We start from the raw sequence: 21,636 nt of genomic DNA on the forward strand, positions 1-21,636 counted from the left end.
GTAGACATACCATAGCTCTGTAGGTTGGCTCCTTCAGCTTGTCCCACCAGTCTATTGCCCTCCTCCACTCTGAGAGTGTGGGTGGTTGTTTATGTGTCCAATTCTTTTTGTCAAAAGTGTTGCTAGGCCTACTAGTGTGTGTTCCGCTTGAGTGTTCCCCAAATTGACCAGGATGGCCACTCTGGGGGTCATGTCAAGGTAGGCCACAAGGATCCCAGTAGCTTTCGTTCGATGCATCACAGATAAAGCGTAATTACCGGGCAACGCCACGACACAGGAAAGAAGACGGTCTCTGGGAATGCACATCAGTGATAGCTGTGGGATGGATGGTTGGCCTCATGCCAGAGCCTGCGGGGAGTGTAATAATTGGTATAGAGGTGGTTCAGTTGTATCGCGCAGATCCGTGATGAAATAGTTAAGTGTGCAGGCCATTTAGGCATTTTTCCAATCCGTATCATCAACGTTGACCATCCTCCCTCCTACCTGAGTTTAAGGTGGGAAAACCTGTCCAGTGTATTAGGATCAATGATTTGTAAATTTAGAAGATTCCACTTTTTCCCAGTGGGTCTAGTAGGAGCTTGGCTTTCAAAGAACTGCATTCTGTGAGTCTTGTAGATGGTGGAGTGCATAGACAATTAACGCTGCAGTTGGAGATATGTATGGAATTATGTGTTGGATGGGGAGAAGTTTGATTACAGATCCCGAAAGGATTTAATTGCTGAACCCTGCCAGACTACTCTCATCTACAATATCCCAGTCCTATCCCACTTTGTCAACCCCCTCAGTCTGACAGCCTAACAGAACCATGTACCTCTCCATAGCGGCATCAGCCGGGTGGGTCTCTCATTCCAACCCATCATCCAAGTCACATTGTTCCACGTATGGAGGACCACTCTGGCTGGAGGGGAGAGGTCCTTTGGAATCGGTCCCTAAAACATGTAAGATACTGTCCAAACCCAAGAGCGAGAGCTTGGCCTTGTAAGAGGTGTCTCCCTACCCCCATTAAGCTAGTCATTGATCACCAACAGATGGGCAGGCCAGTAGCATAACTTAATATTCCCCATGCCAGCCCCCCATCGTAGGATGACTGACAGCATTTATTAAAGGCTATATATAGGCAAATGTTCACCCACAAAAATGCTTGTATGGCTGTGGTTAGGCTGCAGAACCACTTGGGTGGAATGGGAAGGGGACATTGAAAAGCTGTACAAGAAGCAGGGGAGGATCTTCATCTGAAAGAGAGCATCCCACCCAAGAATCCGTAGAGGAAGAGTCTCCCAATGTTGAAAGTCCTCTTTCATATGCACCACCAATGGTTTCAGATTCAGCTTCTAAGTCAGAGCAGGCTGCATACTTATGAAGACTCCCAGATGATGGGAACTGACCCAGATGATGGGAACTGAGCCGCTTTGTAGGGATGGTGATTTGTCAGGTGTGCACCTTCGTGCCCTCATTCATAGGGATCATGAAGGGCTTGGAGCAGTTGGGTCAGAGGCCGGAAGCGTTTCCAAATAAGCTAAGGATTTGAAGGGCTCGTGGACCGGTCTCTTTGGGTGAGTAAGGTAGAGGAGAATATTGTCCGCATATAATGCAATCAGCACTTCATGCCCAATCCCCCAGCTCCAGCCCCAGAGCTGGGTGTCACAGCGGACAAGGCAGGCCAGAGGCTCAATCTCCATAGCAAAGAGGAGGGGAGACAGAGACACCCCAGTCTCAGTCCCCTTTGAATAGGGAGGGCTCCGACAGCACCTGACTGACACAGATCTGGGCAGCTGGGGAGATTAAAAGAGTCCTATGAAGTGTCGGAAACGCAGGCTGTTATAATTTGGGTTTCTGGTTTACTGGGGTGTGAGCCTTGGTCAAGCAGCTACCACAACCTTAGCCAGGGCAGGGCACCAGTAAACACCAAATGAACCTGTGCGCACCCATTGGTGGCTTGGCACAGACCAGTCATCTTAACTTGAAGGCGATGTGTGGAATATTTGTGCAACACTTCAGACAGTGAAGGGACCACTTAAAAAGATCCCTTACCAGGTTAGGAAATAGAGCTTAATTTAATATATAAAACAAGCCAAAAACGACAAAAATCCAATCAGTAGATCCGAAGTTATGAAGTTTTAAACAATAAACTGTAAAATAGTGCCTAAAAACATAAAGTGCCAAACGGGGATTTCTGGTCGCGCAAGATGGGTAAAATCCAAAAGTTTAAGCCGACTGCAATGGAGCGTGGCCCGAATACAGTCCCAGATTAGTCCTGCTGAAGGTTAACAATGGATTTTTGCCCAGATCTCTGTACTGGGGTGAATGTTTGACATCGTTCAGCAGTCTGTCCATCAATTGTTCTTTTTGCATTTGTCACCCTGAGTGGGACAGGTATGCCCAGACATGGGTTCCGTGTTCTCCCAGCCACTGGAGTTAAGCTAGCCTGGCTGATGAGAGGTGAAACCCAAAACCGGTCCCAGGATGCTTGTTTCCGGTCCAGGGAGGACCTTGCCTAGCAGTTCGGGCTGGACTGTTCACATGCGGAGCAGGGTCAATACTGATTTGCATATGACTGGGTTTAAATTGGAATGGCATGGGGAGCAAACAAATGATGGATTTAGGCCCCTATCTCTGTACTGGGGTGAATGTTTGACATTGTTTAAAATTCTGTCCATTAATTGTTCTTTTTGCAACTTTCTAAAAGTGCTTTTTCAGAATTACAATTTAAAATACGACTTCATCCTGAATTAGGATTTTAAATTGTGATTCCAGAGACACCAAACTTGAAGGGGTCATATCTTCCCATTTGGAAATTACCCTAATAAACGGTAATAAGGCAACTCTAATGTTCTATGGGAGAGGCAGGCCTTGCAGTAGTGAAAAATGGTTAAATAGTTTTTCAATACCAGGACATGTAAAACTTAAAAGTTCATGTCCTACTTTTTAAATGTATTGCACGCTGCCCTCTGGAATGTCTACCTGGGGGTGACTTATATGTATTTAAAAGGTTTGGGCCTGGCAAAAAGTTAAACTTGTCTGGTCGTCATTGCAGTTTAAACTGCGCACACAGGCTCTATAATGGTAGGCCTGAGACCTGTTTAAATGGGTATTTAAGTTGTCGCACAATCAGTGCTGCAGGCCCACTAGTAGCATTTAATTCACAGGCTCTGGGCCCATGCAGGGCACTTTACTAAGGACTTGTAAGTAAATTAAATATACCAAATGTAGATAAGCCAATGTTACCGCATTTGAGCCATAAAGCACACACACTTTAGCACTGGTTACCTGCAAAAACAAAGTCAGCAAAAACAGGAGGTCGGAAGGCAAAAGGTGAGGGGAAACTACGCCAAGAATGCAAGGTGTAAAACAGGCCAAATCCCATTTTGAACAGCACTCCATCTAAGTACGTCCAGTTGATGGTGTCAAATGCACTTTCAAAATTTACCAAGTCAGCCCTCCTGGACCTGAAAGCTCGTGTACGAAGGCCAGGTCCATGTGTAAGCATCAGACACAGCGGTGGGTGCCACGAGATGACAGAAAGCTGCACTGGTCTGCGTGAACCACTGTAGGACGTACCATGACAAGCTGGTGGGCAAAAATCGTAGAGTAGAGTTTCATCTTTGTATTGATTGACAATATTGGTCTGTAGGCGGAGCATTGATCATGTAGTCTCCCCAATTTATGAAGAACTATCGCGGCCAGGTCACATTCTGGTGGAATTCTTCTCCGGGCCATCGCCTCTGAACATAGGCTGTGAAGGTGGGGAGTCAGCAAATCATGAAACTTCTAGTAAAATTCCACAGGGAACCCACCGGACCCAGCATTTTTCCAGTATTCAAGCCAGAGAGGCCATCACTAACCTTCTCCAGGGTCAGCAGGGCTTCGAATTCAGCCTGCTGGGCACCCACAAGGATGGGTAATGGCATGTCAGAAAGGATCGGGTTTAACCACTCCGTAGAGGTTTGGGGGCACGGGCATTCAAGGAGCAGTAATGATGTGCAAACATCTCTGCAATATTTACTGCTGAGGTTAGTCACTGTCCTGTGTCACCAACTATTTCAGTAATAATTCCTCCCTGACTTTAGCTCTGAGCTTGCTAGCCTGTAGAGATGGTTACCATCCCCATGTTCATACACCTGTTGGGTAGTTGCCCTCCAGCATTGGCATGCCTCATCTAGTGCAAGCTGGCGAAGGAAGCATTTGTTCAGCGCCAATTGGCGGAGAATGTTTGAGGCCGGGTGAAAGGCCTACTGTCTCTTGGGAGCAAGGATTTGCATCTCGAGGTGGAGAGTTTAGCTCTGCCGCACCCGTTCTTTACCGCAGATGTAGGCCTTCATTAGGCCTCTAATAGTTGCCTTCTCAACCTCCCACAGTGTGGCCACCGAGGCAACCGTGCCTAAGTTATGTTCGTATTAAGCCCCGATTTCTGAGGCTAGGAAAGTCATTCACTCTGGGTCTGTCAGATACTAGGCATTAAGGCGCCACATCGGCTATCTAGCCGCAGAGAGGTAACCTAGGCAGCGGTGGATGGGCAAATAGTCGAAGATACTGCAGGAAAGGGTATTTATGCTAGTGGTGCACAAACCATCTTGGGCTGGTAGGAGGAACAGATCCATACAGAAAAGAGTCATGTGGGGGGTGGAAACGTGGGTGTGTTCCCTAACCCAAGGGTGCCAAATCCTCCATGCATCGCAGAGGCCCAAGTCTCAGTCCAAGCCTGGAGCAATTTTGTGGAGTGTGTTCTGCGGGGCGTTGGCTCCACTGTTGTATCTAAGTGCACCACAGGAAGAATGTTAAAACCCCCTGCAATAACCGTGTTGCCCTGGAGGGAAACCCATCAGTACCAGGCAAAGCGCTTCAATTGCACCTTGTGGTGTCTGTGGCGGCACATGAAGATTGAGAATGTTAAGTTGTGTTCCCTCCAGCTGCCCCTCCAAGCCCATATATTTGCCTAGAGGGTCTAGATAAGTTTTTTTGATCACCAGGCAGAAGGTTTTCCTCAGGAGGATGGCTACTCCTCTCGAGCCTCGAGCGAAGCCAGCATGATAAACTCTCTCATAGCCATAGCGGTCCAAGAGTGCACACCAGGTTCTCAAGTGGAGAGTCTACTGAAGCATAAGAACAGCCAGTGCCTCCAGCTTGGCATACCAAAGGATGGCCATCCGCTTAGTTCTGCAGAGGAGTCTGTTGATATACCAGGAGAGAAAAGAAATATCAGTAATAGGGAGGACCGGAGGGGCTTGTGGTTCTGCAGAGGCCCTGTCCCTAAAGGGCAAGGAGTGCGCATGTAGACAACCTTGAACGGAGGCTAGGTGAATAGGGATATGGGGCTGAGTAGTGGAGGTGTAGGTGTGAGTGCACATGCCACAGGTAAAAATCAAAAACAGTTAAACAAGAACTCAAACCCCTGAAGTAAAACCCTCTTGCCCCCATCCCATACTTCCCCCAGAAGCAACTGAAGCCCCAGTGCACTTTTGTAGCCAACCGAAAAAACAACATAACAGATAGGGGTGTGTTTAGTGGTCTCTCTGACTAGTCAAGGAGACCATTTTCTGAGCCCTCATGGGAGGGGGCACAGGTCGACAAAGGATATAGCCACGTAAATCACGAGCTATCCCCAGCAAACATCTCCCCATACCCATTAGGATCATTGAAAGCAGGAACATTGAAAGCAGGAAGATGTAGGCCTCCAGAAAATTGTTGTCCCAATCAGGCACTTGGGGGCTTCGGGTGTAGTGCTACCAGTTCCATAATCAGGAGTGTCGAGGAGCGAGTGCAGCGCCCCCAGCTTTGGGGGTCGGCCTCCAGGAGAGGGCGGCCTGGCAGTGGCCCTAGTCCGCCAGGCGAGGATGCCACTGGTTGGTGTCACGACAGGAGATTCCTCCTTGCTGCCCACTCATAGGCCTCCTCCAGGGAATCAGAAAACGAATACAGGAGTCATATATCACTTTTAAAGTGTCTCCTCCTGGACCTATCAGCAGCCTTCGACACGGTCTGCCACTGCACCCTAACTGCACGCCTCCACGACACCGGAATCCAAGAGAAGGCCCTGGCCTGGACAACATCCTTCCTCTCCGGCAGAACCCAGAGCGTCCTCCTCCCACCCTTCCACTCCAAGACCATCAAGATCATCTGCGGCGTTCCACAGGGATCCTCCGTCAGCCCGACGCTGTTCAATATCTACATTGCTCCACTTGCCCACGTCGCATGACAACACAGCCTCAACATCATCTCCTACGCCGATGACACCCAGCTGATCATATCCCTCATGGAAGACCCCCATACCGCCAAAGACAACCTCCACAGAGGCATAAAGGCCGTCGCTGAATGGATGAAGGACAGCAGGCTGAAGCTGAACTCAGACAAAACAGAGGTCCTCATCCTCGGCCCCACCCCATCAGCCTGGGACGACTCATGGTGGCCTATATCGTTAAGAACAGCCCCAGAACCCACTGACCATGCACGCAACTAGGGATCATCCTCGACTCCGCCCTCTCGATGACCAAGCAAGTCAACGCCGTCTCCACGTCCTGCTTGAAAACCCTCTGCACGCTCTGCAGGATCTTCAAATGGATCCCCTCCGACACAAGGAAAACCGTCACCCAGGAGCTTGTCACCAGCAGACTGGACTAAGGGAACACTCTCTATGCAGGAACAACAACCAAGCTCCTAAGACGGCTGCAACGCATCCAGAACGCCTCAGCACGACTGATCCTCGATGTCCTCCGACGCAGCCACATGGCACCCCACCTAAGAGGCCTACACTGGCTCCCCGTCGACAAGAGGATCACCTTCAAACTCCTCATCCACGCACACAAGGTCATACACAACGCCGGTCCGAAATATCTCAACGACCGACTCAGCTTCTACACCCCCACCCGTAGCCTCCGCTCCGCCACCCTCGCCCTCGCCACAGTGCCACGCATCCGAGAAACCACCGGCGGCGGCATATCCTTCTCCTACCTCGCCGCCAAAACCTGGAACACGCTCCCCACCGACCTTCGGCAGACCCATGACCCGCTGGCCTTCAGAAGACTCCTCAAGACCTGGCTCTTCGACCAGTAGCAGCCCCCCCCCCCCCCCCCCAACGCCTTGAGACCCTCATGGGTAGGTAGTGCGCTTTACAAATGTTATGAATGGAATTGAATTGAATTGTGAAGATCAGCATTTAATGAATATTCAATGCCCTAACTTGCTGCTTTAGCTAGCAAGCAGATACACGCTCCCAGGGCCACCAACCCCCACTGCAGACCCCATTGTGGGGCATAACTGGCCCCCTGTACAATTGGGAAGGAGGGGGGAAGAGAATAAGGCAGGTGGTGACAATAGCATGTCTCTTGGGCTCCCTGTACCGCAGCCCATGGGGGGAGGCACCTGCCACCCAGGGATGCCGACACAAGGCACACAAGCGCTGGCAGGTGGCGGGGTCACAGCGCCTTCCTCTCACTTGCCTTTGAATTGAGAGGAGTAGCACTCCCTCACTAGTCTCTCCTCAGGTCCAGAGCCCGCATTGCTTAGACCGGATCTGTCGATTAGTGGTGATCCGCAGCCCCCCCCAGTGGGCCGGAGCAGAGAGCCGAAGGCCCGGCCCGCCGCACAGCAGAACAAGAACTCCTTTTCGATGGCATTGCACCAACAGGCCAATGATCTCTGTACCGTAGAACCCCAGGCATGCCGCCAAGAGGATAAGAGACGTCTGTCAACCCCCGCCAGAGTGGTTTGATTTTGTGAGCCGTCTCTAGGGTCAAGGTTGTCACAGAATGCTTCAGAGCTGCAGGAGCTTCATTACGGAGTGACTGCCATCTTGAAATCCCAGGCCACTCCCCCAGAGCAGATTATTTTAGTGCTGAACTGCAAATAATGCCTAAGTCCCATAGCTAATCTTCAGCGCAAGGGTTACTTTTCTGCAGTTACCAGAATCCAAATATTTCTTCAACAATTAAGGGCACAGAGGCATCTGTGCTCCATGATTTAAAAAAAAGCAATTTTAAGGCATACAGCTGTGCTAAAAAGAAGCTCCGCCTACAATGCTGACCTCCTATTTGTGCTGTAATCAAGGAGGTGCAAAGAAACTGGATGCTGTAGTCTAAAAATAGGTGCACTGACTTATTATTCCCCATTAGACAAAAAGCATGAGCTCACTTGGGAGACATCAAAATATGCTGTAATGAAACCCCTACAATGCAATTCCATTGCTGATGTACTTGCTTGCACCATCCCCTTCTGGTCCTAAGTCAGCTAGAGACCAATTCCACATGCATATATTGTTACAGCAGAAGTGACGAGGTAAGCAGCTGATGTCCCACTTAGACTTTATACCAACTACCCTCTAGTGGTACCTTTGTACCTGTGCCACACGTTTGAATGAGAGGGCAAATTTGCATAAATAAAACTAAATGCAGTGGTGCAGGATGTCCAACTATGTCTAGGAGGCTAGATGCACAAATGTATCTATTTGTCTGTACAGTAAGCCAAAGTCAAAGCATATTAGCAGAAGTATCTGAGGATTTGAAAGGATACAAGACGAGGGCATTTTTCCTCTGCAGGCCCACTGCTTTCCTTGCTCCTTTTCACTCCGTGCCATAAAATATACCCAGCATTTGGTGCCTGTTCACTGACTTTTTGGTGGTCCGTATGGGAAGGTTGAAGGAGATACAGGAGAACAACTCTGCAAATTAACACAAAGCCCAATCACAAAATCCTCACTACCAAGACTAGCCAGATGCCAATTGAAACAACTCAGAGAGTAACCATTTCTAAATCTAATAAGTCGGGTACCAGATCTCAAAAAATATTCCTAGGTTTACAATATTTTTACCATCTCTGTCCCTGCAACAATCAGTATCTTGTCTTCCCTCTGATAGGGGACCTAAATCAAGATCTTATTGGTTCGGCAGAAGGGGAGGAGGTACTGGCTTTAAACGGAATTTACAATATACCACCACAAAGCGTCCTACTAGACAGGAAAAAACGTCGCAATAGTCGCTTTCTCAATGACCTAGAACACCAAAACCTTCGGGCACTGAATGGAAGATTTCCGTCTGACTCTCCTCCAGTTAATTCTTTTTACTCCACTACAACGAGCTCCATTCTGGACTACACCTTCGCAAGCCTCGCGCTGTTCCTACACATCTCTGGGTTCAGAATGGGCGATATGGGTGACAGCGATCATTGCCCCCTGGAATTTTATATAATAGCAAATATGGCGACCTTAATTAGGCAAGTACTACTATGGGGACGATCCACTCCTTGAATCAAATAAGGATCAAATGCACGATACAAACTTCCAGGCCGAAGCTGCACTTCAACTTTTTGATATCCAAGAATCGACTACAGCCGGCCACATTATCTATTGGGCTCACTTTACTGCTATACTGCTAAAAAAGCTTGCAGATACTTCCCTCTCAAAAGACAACCTTTGTAAAGAGGGTAGCAAAATAATTTAAAGAAAGAACAGGGAGCACAATTAAGGGAACTTAAAAGATCAGTAAACTCGACTCTACGCAAGTTGAGAAAAGCCCCTCAAACATCAGCTTACGAGTATTTTTAAAACATCAAAGGGCAGCGCTCAAACGACTAAAATGGAACATCAAGAGAGATGTTGAAAACGAAGTTTTGGCTAAACTCTTATACGACATAAACAGTAACAACAGTGCCCGCTGTTGGGAAACAGTAAATGGGATCATGCGTCTGCAATACAAAAAAATAGGGTCTCACATCTCTGAAGAGATCTGGATAAAATAGCTCTCCAGCCATTTTAATGACCACACAGAACATCTAGGAGTCCAAATGGGGACTAGCAGGATTCCAGAGAGAAAACGGGAAACGTGCACGCCAGAGACACGGGATCCGGCCTATTCTGGCATAAATGCCAATCTTTGAGAGACATCGAGGTGCCAGCAGTTAGACTTAATCAAAAAACAGATAGCTAAAGGTAGGAAAGAAGGTGCCGTGGGACCAAATTGCATTCCACCTGCCCTTTATAAAGCAAAGGACAAAGAGTGGGCGGACATCATGCAACCTTTATTCTTGGAAATCAGGTCATTAAACATAATTCCTGAATCCTGGAGGGGTTCAACGATTGTTCCAATTTACAAAAAAGGAGATAAGGCTGACCCAAACAACTACCGCCTAGTAGTCCTTATTGATAATGAGGCTAAATACTTTGCAGGTACCCTACTAGAGGAGCTTACGCTTTGGGCTGAGTCAAACCTGATAATACCGCTGAATTAGACAGGTTTTCAAAAAATGACTGGAACGTCAACAAACATTCTCGCCATCTCTTTAATAACCGATGCAGCAAAATCATCCAAGATTCCTTTACATCTGTGTTACATCGATTTCAGCGCCGCATTTGATAATATCGAGAGAGGCAGACTATGGGGGAAACTGACACAATGGGGCCTACCACAGTCGACCCTAAACATGCTGATGCTCCTTCACATGGACACCTGGGTGCAGGTGAAACCAGGAAGTGGCACTCACCTGTCCTCAAAAGTACCAACTACTAAAGGATTGAAATAAGGGTGCGTGCTTGCGCCAACCTTGTTTAATCTTTTGATGGCGGACTTACCAAAAGTGCTCGATGCCTGCAACTCCCACTCACCGAGGGTAGGTGGGAAAACCACGACCAACCTTATGTATGCAGACAAAGTAGTGCTACTCAGTCATATCTACATTGGACTTCAACGACTACTGACTGAAATGCAGAAATACATCACAGAAAATAACTTACAAATAAACCTCAGCAAGACACGAACAATGTCAATAAATAACAACAAAAGACAACAGAAGATTTAGTTTCTTGGTGGCACAAAAATTGACCCAGCTTGTGAGTACAGACATCTGGGAGTCACATTGATAAAGTAGGATCTTTTGTGCACCAGAAGCAGGAAATAAGAAGGAGAGGCTTATTGATCGCTTTGACAATAAAAACCTGGCAACCCAACTGATGGGTCCGACCATGACCCATTTTTTAAGGCAATTCAGGCCAAACTGCTTTCCTCGATTAACTACGGTAGTGAGGCAATGCGGGGAAGAGATTCTAAAGACTGGGATAGTACACAGGTTAAAGCCTATAGAACAATGTTCTACCTTCCGCTTTATACATGTCCGGCTCAAATAAGACTGGAGTTCGGCCTGTAAAAACAAGTCTTAGCCAGGTACGGGGCATATATCATCTGTTGGCACAAACTAAGAAGCGCTACTACAAATACACTAAACTCTGTGCTATGGCGCGAAATACAACGCAGGGATGTGTCTGAGGCAAGAAATTACCTTCAGCTAGCCCTGGAAGTCACTAAACTCTCAGAGCTTTTGGACGTACAACTTGGTCACAGCAATTTCAAAACACTAGTTTGGAAAAATGTAAAATCACTCTCCTTATTGGAGGACAAGGCATCATTCTCAAAAAGATCTCATGCATGGATGACCCTAAATTCCTACAAATCACTAACTCCACAAATATACTTTAACCAGGGTTACCCCAAAGCCACAAAAATGAACTTTCTAAAGTACAGACTAGGGATTCTTCCATGTACAGGGCACCTACTACCATGGTTGAGGAAAGACGGAAATGAGGCCTGCAGGCTATGCAACTCCAACAATGGTGACATCCTTCGTGTAATCTGTTTATGTGAAGAGCTGCACCAAGCACGACAACTGCTCCTTAAAGATCAATTCAAGCAAAAAGGGATTTGCACCAGAAGGCAAGCGGTGCTCGCCTGCCTGAAGCCGTCAAACACCAAACTAAATTGCAGACTTGTGAAATTTCTGACGGTGGTCGAACAGAGAACGCCAACAATGGTGGAAAATGCTATACAAGGTCTATAGAGCCAGGCTGATTAGCAGATGGACAATAGGACTTAATGGCATCTTATTAAATATGTCCATTTAGCACTAGGGGGAGAACTTTGTGTAAGTAGAGTCCACGTGGCAAACACAGTATATGGCTGAACTGGACAAGAGCAAGATAAAACGGGGATCAGTACTTTCCAGCAGTTAGTGGAAAAAAACCTTAACCAGTTTTATTGAATTATCTTTTTAAACTGTAATGAATTTCTTACTTCTTGCTTCTTCTTAATGGTTTTAAACAATTATGTTTTTAAGAATTTTAATTAACAATGCAAATACAATAAATTTCAACTTCAACTTCAACTCCTTGGGATGACTCTAAAGCTGTGTAAGAGAGTCTTTGGTCACCACAGAACATTCCCCTTTGACCATAGAAGAGATATTTCAGTTCTGGTTAGTTACTCCACCATTGTTCTGGGTGGCTGCAGCTAAACCCTGGACATGAGTGTAAGGAGATGAAAGAGGCTTCACAAGGAGAATAAAATTCAGTTGGAAAAGGGGATATGCAAAGAACTAGGTAACACCTTCAAACTCTAAGACTGGAAGTTCAGAGAGAGGCAGGGACTCAGTCCCTGCCTCAGACCGAGTGCCTGGAAGTGAGAGTTTTTGAACTTCGAATCTTGTTGCATTGCACACCCTTAAAAGAGGTGATAAGTTGTCTAACTTGCCCCAGGTCTACTGCACACCTATCACCTTCCAGACTAATGTTTACTCATCCCACCGTATCATCACATTGTTCTTGGTAATGCTCTCCCCTCATCACTTTCAGAGTATTTGTATACCCTTACTCATAGGTATATTCTCCTCTGCCAGAACTTCAAACCAACTTTTTGTCCTCCCTCATTCCCACCTCATCCTTCCCTTCCATGATGACTGTTAAATTTGCATTCCCACAAAATTCCTTCCTTCCTTTTACCTAGGGGGACCATCCTACTACGCCTCAGGTCACTCCTTCTCCAAATCTAGCCACCAGTGTTTCTCGATTAGTATATGGCTTTGTGAGGGTTTCTTGTTTTGAAATTTACTGCTTATTCTTACTATTGTTCGTGGTGAGGCAGTAACATTTTTTATCTCCAACCTGGCTTTACACATTTTATTTTGTTACTGGTCATATTTCTTCATGTTTTCCCAGTTTGACCATTCAATTGTAGGGTCACTTTCTGCATGTAACATTTTCTGACTCCTTATCATAAATTCTAATTTTATCATTAATAAGAGTCAGAAAAATTCCTAGGGCCTGATTACGAGTTTGGCGAACAGTTTACTCCTTAACAAATGTGACGGAGATACCACCTGCTGTATTAGTAGTTCCATTGTATTGCATTTGCTATAATGGAAATCATAATACGGCAGACGGGATATCCGTCACGTTTGTGATAGACTAACCCATCCACCAAACTTGTAAACAGGCCTTAGTTTTCACAGTATCTTGTTGTTCTCGTGCTAGATCATCCTAGCAAAAATTAGCGATGCTCCCCTCATTCTTCATTTGCTTCAGATGTATCTTCAACTTTATCCTCTTGATGCCCATTTACAGTCACCTTGCCTCATCCATCCTGGAGTATCTCTTACACGCCCTGCTCCTCTAGTACCTTTTCGGTCCGTTGTGCATCACCTTCATTTGGATGGGTGTATCACCATATATTTTACCAGTAGATGTCAATTGGTTAGCGATTTTCTGCACTACCTGCTTGTCTCTTGGGAAAATTTGCGTATTGCTACTAGAGTATAATTATATTTTATCCTGCTCTCTTTTTTTAATTCAGCAAAATAGATTCAGTAGTTGATGGGTTTCATTGCAATATACATCAGGGAGCACCTGCTAGGGGCTTTTATCCAAGTACTCTGTGAGCTCTCTTCCCTGTAAAGACTTGACCTGCCTCGAAACATAATTCAACCAGTTTTCCGGGTATATCTTTAAGCTGATACCTTCCTCCCTCTTCTATCATTCAGAAATTGTTTCCCCTGGATCTTCTTTCTGCCTTTACCACCTTCTCTGCCAGGTACCTGGATTAACTGTTTAGATCATCTAGTTGCTCCTTCATTCCTTCAGGGTGTCTTCTATCACAGTTACCCTTCCTTCAGCTTACATTGCCCTCCTTGATTTACCATATGAATATGCTTCTGTAGCACGTAGATTCTCATTTCCACTGGTCCCATCCTGTACTCTAGCGATTAACTGGAGACCTGAACTGCCTAATGCATATTCCATATTCATGCCTACCACACTACCTTTGTGGTTATGTAGCACCCTCTGCTTTTCTCATTTGTTACCCCTGCTGCTGTGATGAACCCATCTGTCCTTATGACTGGCTTGCATGCTTTTCTTTATATATCACTCTGGTGTGTCACAGCTATACCACTTTGCTCACTGTCTCTCCTATTCATTTTCGATTCGATTTCAGGCAACTGTCCCTCCAGGGTATAGAATGAAGCTTTGTTTATTGGTGTAAACTGGGGGTTTTGCCTCCTTAATGTTCCTACGCTCTTATGAGCTCAGTTGCTAAGGCTTGCCTTCAATTCATCTATTTTAACATTTCCATGCCTACAGGATCTGGGGCCAGATGTACGACCAAGGAATTTGAACTTGCAAATTGCGTCACAATAGCGACTTGCTAATTACGAGTGGCAAATTGGTATGTACAACAGTGTCTGCGACACTGATTACGATTCCCAATAGGGTCGCAAATTGCATGCCTCATGCATATTAATGAGGCATTCCCAATTTGCGACCCCATTGGGAATGGCTGGCACTCCCAGGTATGGTGGCCTGCTGTGCTCAGCAGACCTCCATGTCTGGGACTGCTTTTAAACAGGATTCCTTTAAAAAAAAGAAGGCACACCACTGATGGCTCCCCTTCTACTGCTCAAAGATCCAGGGAAAGGGATATGACCAGCCTAGGAAATGTGCAATATGCCAATATGATATTCAGCCAAACGTTTCCTTCCAAACAATGAGGGTGGCTATACTTGTTCAACTGTTTGTATGGAGCGTATTGTGGGGCATGTGGTCAGGAGAAGCTTTTTGCAGTCTCTAGGAGTTTGCTGTTGGCTTTTTCTTCTTGTCCCACAACGTGCATAGTGACCATAGGTAGCAATTTTTGGGGAACACCTAAGAGGGTGATAAAGTGAAAAATTTGGAGAAATGAATTTGGACATTAATGTGGAATGGAGTGGAAGAGGTTTCAAGAAGAAAAAGCTAAAAATAACACAATTTTACCTTAAATAATGATGAGTACTTCTCCTAAACCAGGAGTGTTGGCATGGATAATGGCAACTTCAGTAGCCCGTAAACCAACTTGTCATTTGATATTGATTTAAGTTTTTTTCTGTATGGTTTTTCTTTATTTGTTGTTGATTACATTGAGTTTAAAATGATACCAAATATATTTAAATGAAGGCAAATTAAGAAAAACAAAATAAACAGAATATATTTTTATAAAAATTAGTTAGCTATTGTCTGCTTTTTCATGTTGTTGTGTACATTGTGTCGATACAGAAGTCCACCTTATAGGAAATTTGCTTATAAGACATAATCTGTTTGCTACAGTTCCCTTTTCTCAAATGATTACTATTCCCTGCGTGTAGCGAACGCATTATTAGTAGGGGTCCCCTGTTTTTCCAAAAAGGCATGGATAATGGTGACACAAGCTAGAGATGGAAAGATCACTTAAAAAGGGGCACTGTGTGGTCAGTGAAGCCTCCCCAGGATCTCATGATGTCTTTATTGGGGCATATTCTTTTTTCATACACAAATATTGTTAGGCCTAAGCTGATAATATCTGGCAACGTGCCTAGTGGGTAGGAGCAGTAAATCCTCCTATTAATTTCAAGGAGGCTGCTTTTTTCCCTCTATTTTCTCTCACTCGCAAGTTGACATCAGGAGAGAGAATGTCGGAAAAGGAGAAAGGGGAAGAGGGATGGCCTTATGCCATCTATGAATGGTATCCAACCAAAGGGGTGCCCTTCTTATGTGTAGGCCACCTGTATGAAGGAATACACCTCTCCCTTCTTCTCCTTAATTGTTACAAAGATGATCCCACAACTTCGTCTATAGACCAGGTGTGTTATGTGATTGGAGTCACATGTCTTATTCTCTCCACAATTTGTAGGAACTAATCAAGGTATCTTTCTCAGAGTTGTAAATGATATGCCTTTGTTAAGAGCTAAGATTAAAATAACCTCTCCATATGTTTAACACTCCCCTCCTTTTCATTCCTGCCCCATTTAATCTCATCTGTGCCCTGGCTCAGGAAAAATCTTTGTGGAAAATGTGTGCAATTCCTTCCACCCCACTTGTTGTGACTTCAAATTTCCGAACTCATAATAAACCAAAACCATGAGAAGCTCCCTTAGGGAGTTGTCCTCTGCCTCACTTAACATCGCCTTCAATATTTCAGCAAACACCCACTATTTTGGTGTAACCTGGCCCATATCCTATCTATATCTCCCTCCCTCTCTTTTCTTGAACACTTTCCACCTGACTAACTGACTAACGTGTATCATCCTTTCACATGACATACATGATAACTTAAGCCATCAACTTCTTGATCATTCAAGGGCTCCTCCTTTTATTTCCAACAGCAGATTATAGCTTCTCTCCTCCCCAAGCGAGGAGCTAACATTGGTGCTCACATTCAAAATCCTAATTCAGCTTATAGAACCCCCACTCACACCTTCTGCACGAAAAAGGTAACATCAAAATCCATTGTCTCTTGGTATTCACAATATCTTAAATCTGCCAAGCCTGCAATCAGAAAACCTTAAAAGACACAGCAGTACACCACCTCTCGAAGACTCCTAGCATCAAAGCAGCTTGTACTGCCTGCAAAGTCACCACAATGAAATTCCACTTTTTAAACCAAAAACATTTCTACAGCTGACAATCAAATTAAAGCCCTTTTCAAGAAAGAAAAGCATAGTTAATTAGTTAAATCCCCTGCCTTCACCCACCATTTCCCACTGCAGTGAAAAATCAACTAGAATTTTTTTTAACAACCATATAACTCCATGTGTAACACTACACCATGGTTGTCCATTAAACATTCCATCTTACTTTACTTTCAGTTCTTCTCCACTGATGTCTTGGTCATCACCCCCAAAAGCAAAATACTGCCCTCCACTCTCATTAAATATCTTTCTTAATTGGCTTTACTCCTAGCCTGAAAACCATTCATGCTTCTGCCTGCACAGATATCTCTGACAACCCATCATATCCTCCCTCCTCAAATAATCACTCAAATAGCCAGGTGTTCTTAATAACCATAGGCCCATTACCACCTTTGATTCTGGGGTAAGGTCCTCAAAAGAACTGCTGCACTGCAACTCCACTGCAAGACCACCTTGACCATCACTGGCTCCAACAAGCATTGATGCAGTGTTAATACAATGAGGTTAAAGTTTTCTGTGCCACCCTGTTAATTACTGGTAAAGTTGACTCCTGCCTTCTGGTGCAGGTTTTCTGGTTTCACTTTGTACAAATCAGCCACTAAATGGTTATCTATTTGTCTCTCTTTTTTTAACCTCAAATGTTAATGCTTTGTTTTTATCTCTTTGTGTGTGAGAATAGAGCATGGTGGGCAGGCAGATGCCATATGTTAGCTCAGCTCATTATGGGCTCAAGTTTCCAACGAGACCTCAAGCTGAGCCAGATCCAGGCTTCAGGCTTGAGCCTGGCTTGAACTTTCAGATGCTTGCCTGCATCTATCTTATTATTCTACCTGCAACGAATCCTTTGCGCCTAAGTTAGTACTTAGATAATATTTAAATCTGGATGTCCACATTTTACCTTAAATTACAATTAACCCCCCTACATTTATGTACAATCTAACAAATTGGGACACGCTGTGACCCTAATTAAAAAATGTGTCAGTTCCATGCTGCTTGATAGCTTCACAACCTCCCTCACTGAATTGCCAAGTCCCTGTATTTTTTCACAGATTCATGTTTATACTTCAAAGGGTAGGTAAAGAATGTCCTCCATGTTACTGTTTACCTGGTCACTAGACAATGCAAATTTTACCACATGACCCAAGTTCTTAAAGAACTTTACTGACTTCCTCTCACTGACTGCAAACATCACATTAAGCATGGTGCATAGTCTACTAATCACTATGCTTAATCTACCAGGCAATCCGCACCGACTATTTGGCTGAAAGACGCACCATTTCTAGGAACCTGCAGGTACTGGAGATCCTCAAAGCAGGTATCTTCCCTCATCATGCCTGCCTATCACTTCCCACTGGACTGCACACCTCCTACACTCGGACTATATCCTGGTCTACCCTGTGTATATGTAGCTGTTGCACTATTATTACTGTCCTCAGTAATTATGTAAAGTGTGAGTGTACTCCATCACTTTCTGTAAAACATCTGTCCATACACCTGTGATCTGCACACCTTGATACATATACCGCATGACTAATTAAAGTGCTCCAGAGGCTCCCAGGGATTGGTCAGTTCTCTACGAATTACTTCATGTAAAAACCATATACATAAAATAAAGACAAAGATGGTCCAGGTGAGTAGCTGTACCATAGAAGATGTCTTGCCTGGAATGTTAGTAGCAATTCCACCCCATTTGAAAGTAAACTTAAAAAAAGATTTGAACGAATTCCACTTTGTTTTCTTCAGCAATTTCCATCATCATCAAAACCTGTTTTGTATAGTATGTATGATCTCTTCAATGATCTTCTCATTTTAAGTCATGATTTGTATTTTAATTTCAGATTGTCCTTAAGCACAGCTTCCGCCCTCCTATGATGCAACTCGCATCATGGACTTTAGCTGCCCCTTTTAAAGAACAGCGATATCATCGAGGTCCAAGTGATTCTATAGCTAACAACTATACACCAACTGCACGCAATCTGAAACTAGGAGAACTACAAAAGAAGATGCCACCTGTTAGTCCCAGAAGCTCGTTGGGCTCACCAAGGCAGAGAGCAAGGTCACGTATCCTTTCTTAATCAGAATTGCTAGAGCTTCCTAAGGCTGTTGTACACCCATTCAATGTGATCATACATGGTATAGCTATTTGAGATAAATTTTCTGATGTAGTTCCGAACAATGAACACTGGTCATCCTTTGGGTGACACAGAAATAGTTATAGGGATAACTTGAACTTACTGCACATCAATTGACATTCAAGGAAGGTGGATGTTTCCTGCATTAATGTTAGTCCTCCATCATCTATGCCACAATCAATTACACAGTCAAATAATACAAAGATAAACCATAGTTATCCCTGGTTCATCATGTATAAACCACATATAACCATGGTTTATCCACAGACATAATCAAAGCCCAGTCAAGGCACTTTCGACTGACTGACATCACTTCTGTTTTCAGCCCACAATATCATCAGTATGTCTTGCTGGACCTGATGTATAGCCCTGTCAGAGGAATGCCTGAATGGACGCAGGCAGTGGCATTTTAGATCATAAGAGCCATAGGAATAACTTGCACAATCACTGCATGTTCCTTCCCCAACCCAATTGCTTAGTGTTAGGGGTACTTTTTATAGAGTTTTCATCTATTCAGTTAGATTCAGACATATCCTTAACTCATTTTTACAGCTTTTAAAGAATCTTCTGTTTCCCAAAAGAGACCTAAACTTTCACCGAGAAGTAAACCTGACAAGGCTAGGTAAGTTTCTTATTGCAAATAACATACCAATTATGACATGTTATAGGAAAAAAAGCATATTTGCATTCAACAGTCACCATATTCATACATTTTAAACACATGTCTGGCTCTTTAGACCATGCATAGAATTTTCCAACACTGTACCAGCTAAATCTTCCCATTATGTACTATACGCACCAGTATGCTGATCTGAAATATTTCTTTACTCAAACTGCAACTCTAGCTTGTTAGTGTGTTGCTTTACAATGCAGTGTATAGGGTAGTTAGATGCATTAGATCTTGTGTGTGAGTGGCATAATGTGTCCATAGGCATGGGAATCTACTTTATAACAATTAAAACATCCAGATAAAATCAATATTTAAGCAAAAACAAAAGTAATGGAAGTATGATACACTTATCAATATCATATTATTTTCCTTGTGCTGAGTGTTGCTGTTGAGCTTGTGATAGAGAGGTGTATCGTTCCCTTTCAGAGAACAGGGCCCAAAAAATGAAGAAAGATGAGTAAGGGGCGGATCTATAAATTGGCAGACGGAGGTTTGGCAGTCAGGGCGATGGAGTAATCTACTCCGTTGCCCTGTGTGCACCTTGTGGGAGAGGTGTTACGCAGCGGCCAGGGCGACTGACTCCGGAACCTGGGGGCTCACGGTTCGAGCCCCTCGGGCAGCAGATCAGCCCAGCGCCATGTGACTCTGGGCAATAGCTCGCTTAAACTTCCAGACGGCCCCCTGCGCCTTGACACCTTCGGGTAATTGTTTGCGCTTTATAAATATTGGACTTTCACATTCATTCACCTCCACCCACAAAATACTGAGATGATCGCCAGGTTGGCACTCATTTCCTAAAGCATTGCCACAAACTGCCATCGCAGCAGTTCCTGGCAATGTTTTCTGCAGTTTGATGCATGACTTCATCAAGCATGACGGAGCCTAAAGCATGATTTTCTTTTTCAAAATACAAAAGGCAATGTTTCTCTCACCATCTCCCATGGCGAGAGGAGCATGTTGTAGTTTTCACTGCCCGTTACCGCCATGGTTTTCCTGGCGGTGATGGACAGTGAAAACTGACCTCTAATACTGACAATCCAAATTAGGTGGGTGGAATGAGAGTTTAACTTCAGATGGCTCTGACTCTGTTGGGCCATCTGAGGAGTACGATCGCAGCAGTGACGGAGTAGTCTCTGCCATGATTAAATCAAAGTTCTTTCCACATTTAAATAGGGCGTGTGAAACCATAGTCTTGGCGCTATGGATAGTCTTTCACCCAGTGCTGGCGCCCAAAGTTCTGCTCAGAAGCACGCAGCTGGTGCAGTCAAATGTTAGCGAATCCAGTGCCACAGATTGGTAGTCTGAAATCGACCTCATGCCTCTTTTATCCACTACCAGACAGCCCCTTCCGAATTATCTCACTCTTTCAGATTCCTGCTTTCTCACTTTGTGATAGTTTTCCATCTTTCTCTTTCTCTGTCTCTCCCCTTTGTGTGATTTGTACTTTCCTATATTCTGGAAATGTCTGATGAGTAAAAAAAAAGTACCAGTCCCAAAATATTTCTCAAATTAAGAACTGTTTTTGCAGTTGTGACGGAGTATCCATACTGCCAAGATATAATTCAGGGCCTATGTCAAAGGAAGCAACCTTCTTTTGGCCATCCCTTGTGTCACTTACATTTTGTTAATAAAAGTATAAATAAGTGAATATCCGATGACCACTTTGAGTTGTCTTTTTCATATTTCAGTGTAATTTCAAAGAACACAAGCAATTCATAATATACATTACACAGTTTAAATTCATATTATTTAGTATCAGAATACAACAGTGAAAACTAATTCTAAAACACATGTAACTTCTAAGCCAACTAACTGCTTACCAGTGTCACTAACCTAAATGTACATTCAGATAATGTTAATGATTTTTATTACATATCACTTGCTTCTTATACATAGAAAAAAAAGTCTGTGCAAATCTCCAAGCTCAGGTAGTTCATCTCAATAATCCTTGAAAAAATGGCGTTCCATGGGCCTGACCATAACAGGAATCTTAGACTTTCACATTCTGCTACAGACAGGCTCAAAATTAAACCTGTTGCATCTGCTTGAAATATGATTGAAGAAGAATTCTAGAAAGTGTTGGAGTGAAATTATATCTGAATATAGAAT

At 44.4% G+C, this 21,636-nt stretch overlaps 1 protein-coding gene across 1 annotated transcript in view; it reads left to right on the plus strand.

Moving 5' to 3' along the window:
- The window catches only part of DNAH3 (dynein axonemal heavy chain 3), a 660,573-nt gene that overhangs the window by 46,110 nt on the left and 592,827 nt on the right, over positions 1-21,636 (plus strand). Inside the window, exons 3-4 of the mRNA XM_078665068.1 lie at positions 18,564-18,786; positions 19,410-19,479. Of these exons, the coding sequence (XP_078521194.1) occupies positions 18,564-18,786; positions 19,410-19,479 (293 nt within the window). The remainder of the gene's footprint in view (positions 1-18,563; positions 18,787-19,409; positions 19,480-21,636) is intronic.

This window comes from Lissotriton helveticus, chromosome 10 (assembly GCF_964261635.1).
Source record: "Lissotriton helveticus chromosome 10, aLisHel1.1, whole genome shotgun sequence".
NCBI classification, from domain to species: domain Eukaryota; kingdom Metazoa; phylum Chordata; class Amphibia; order Caudata; family Salamandridae; genus Lissotriton; species Lissotriton helveticus.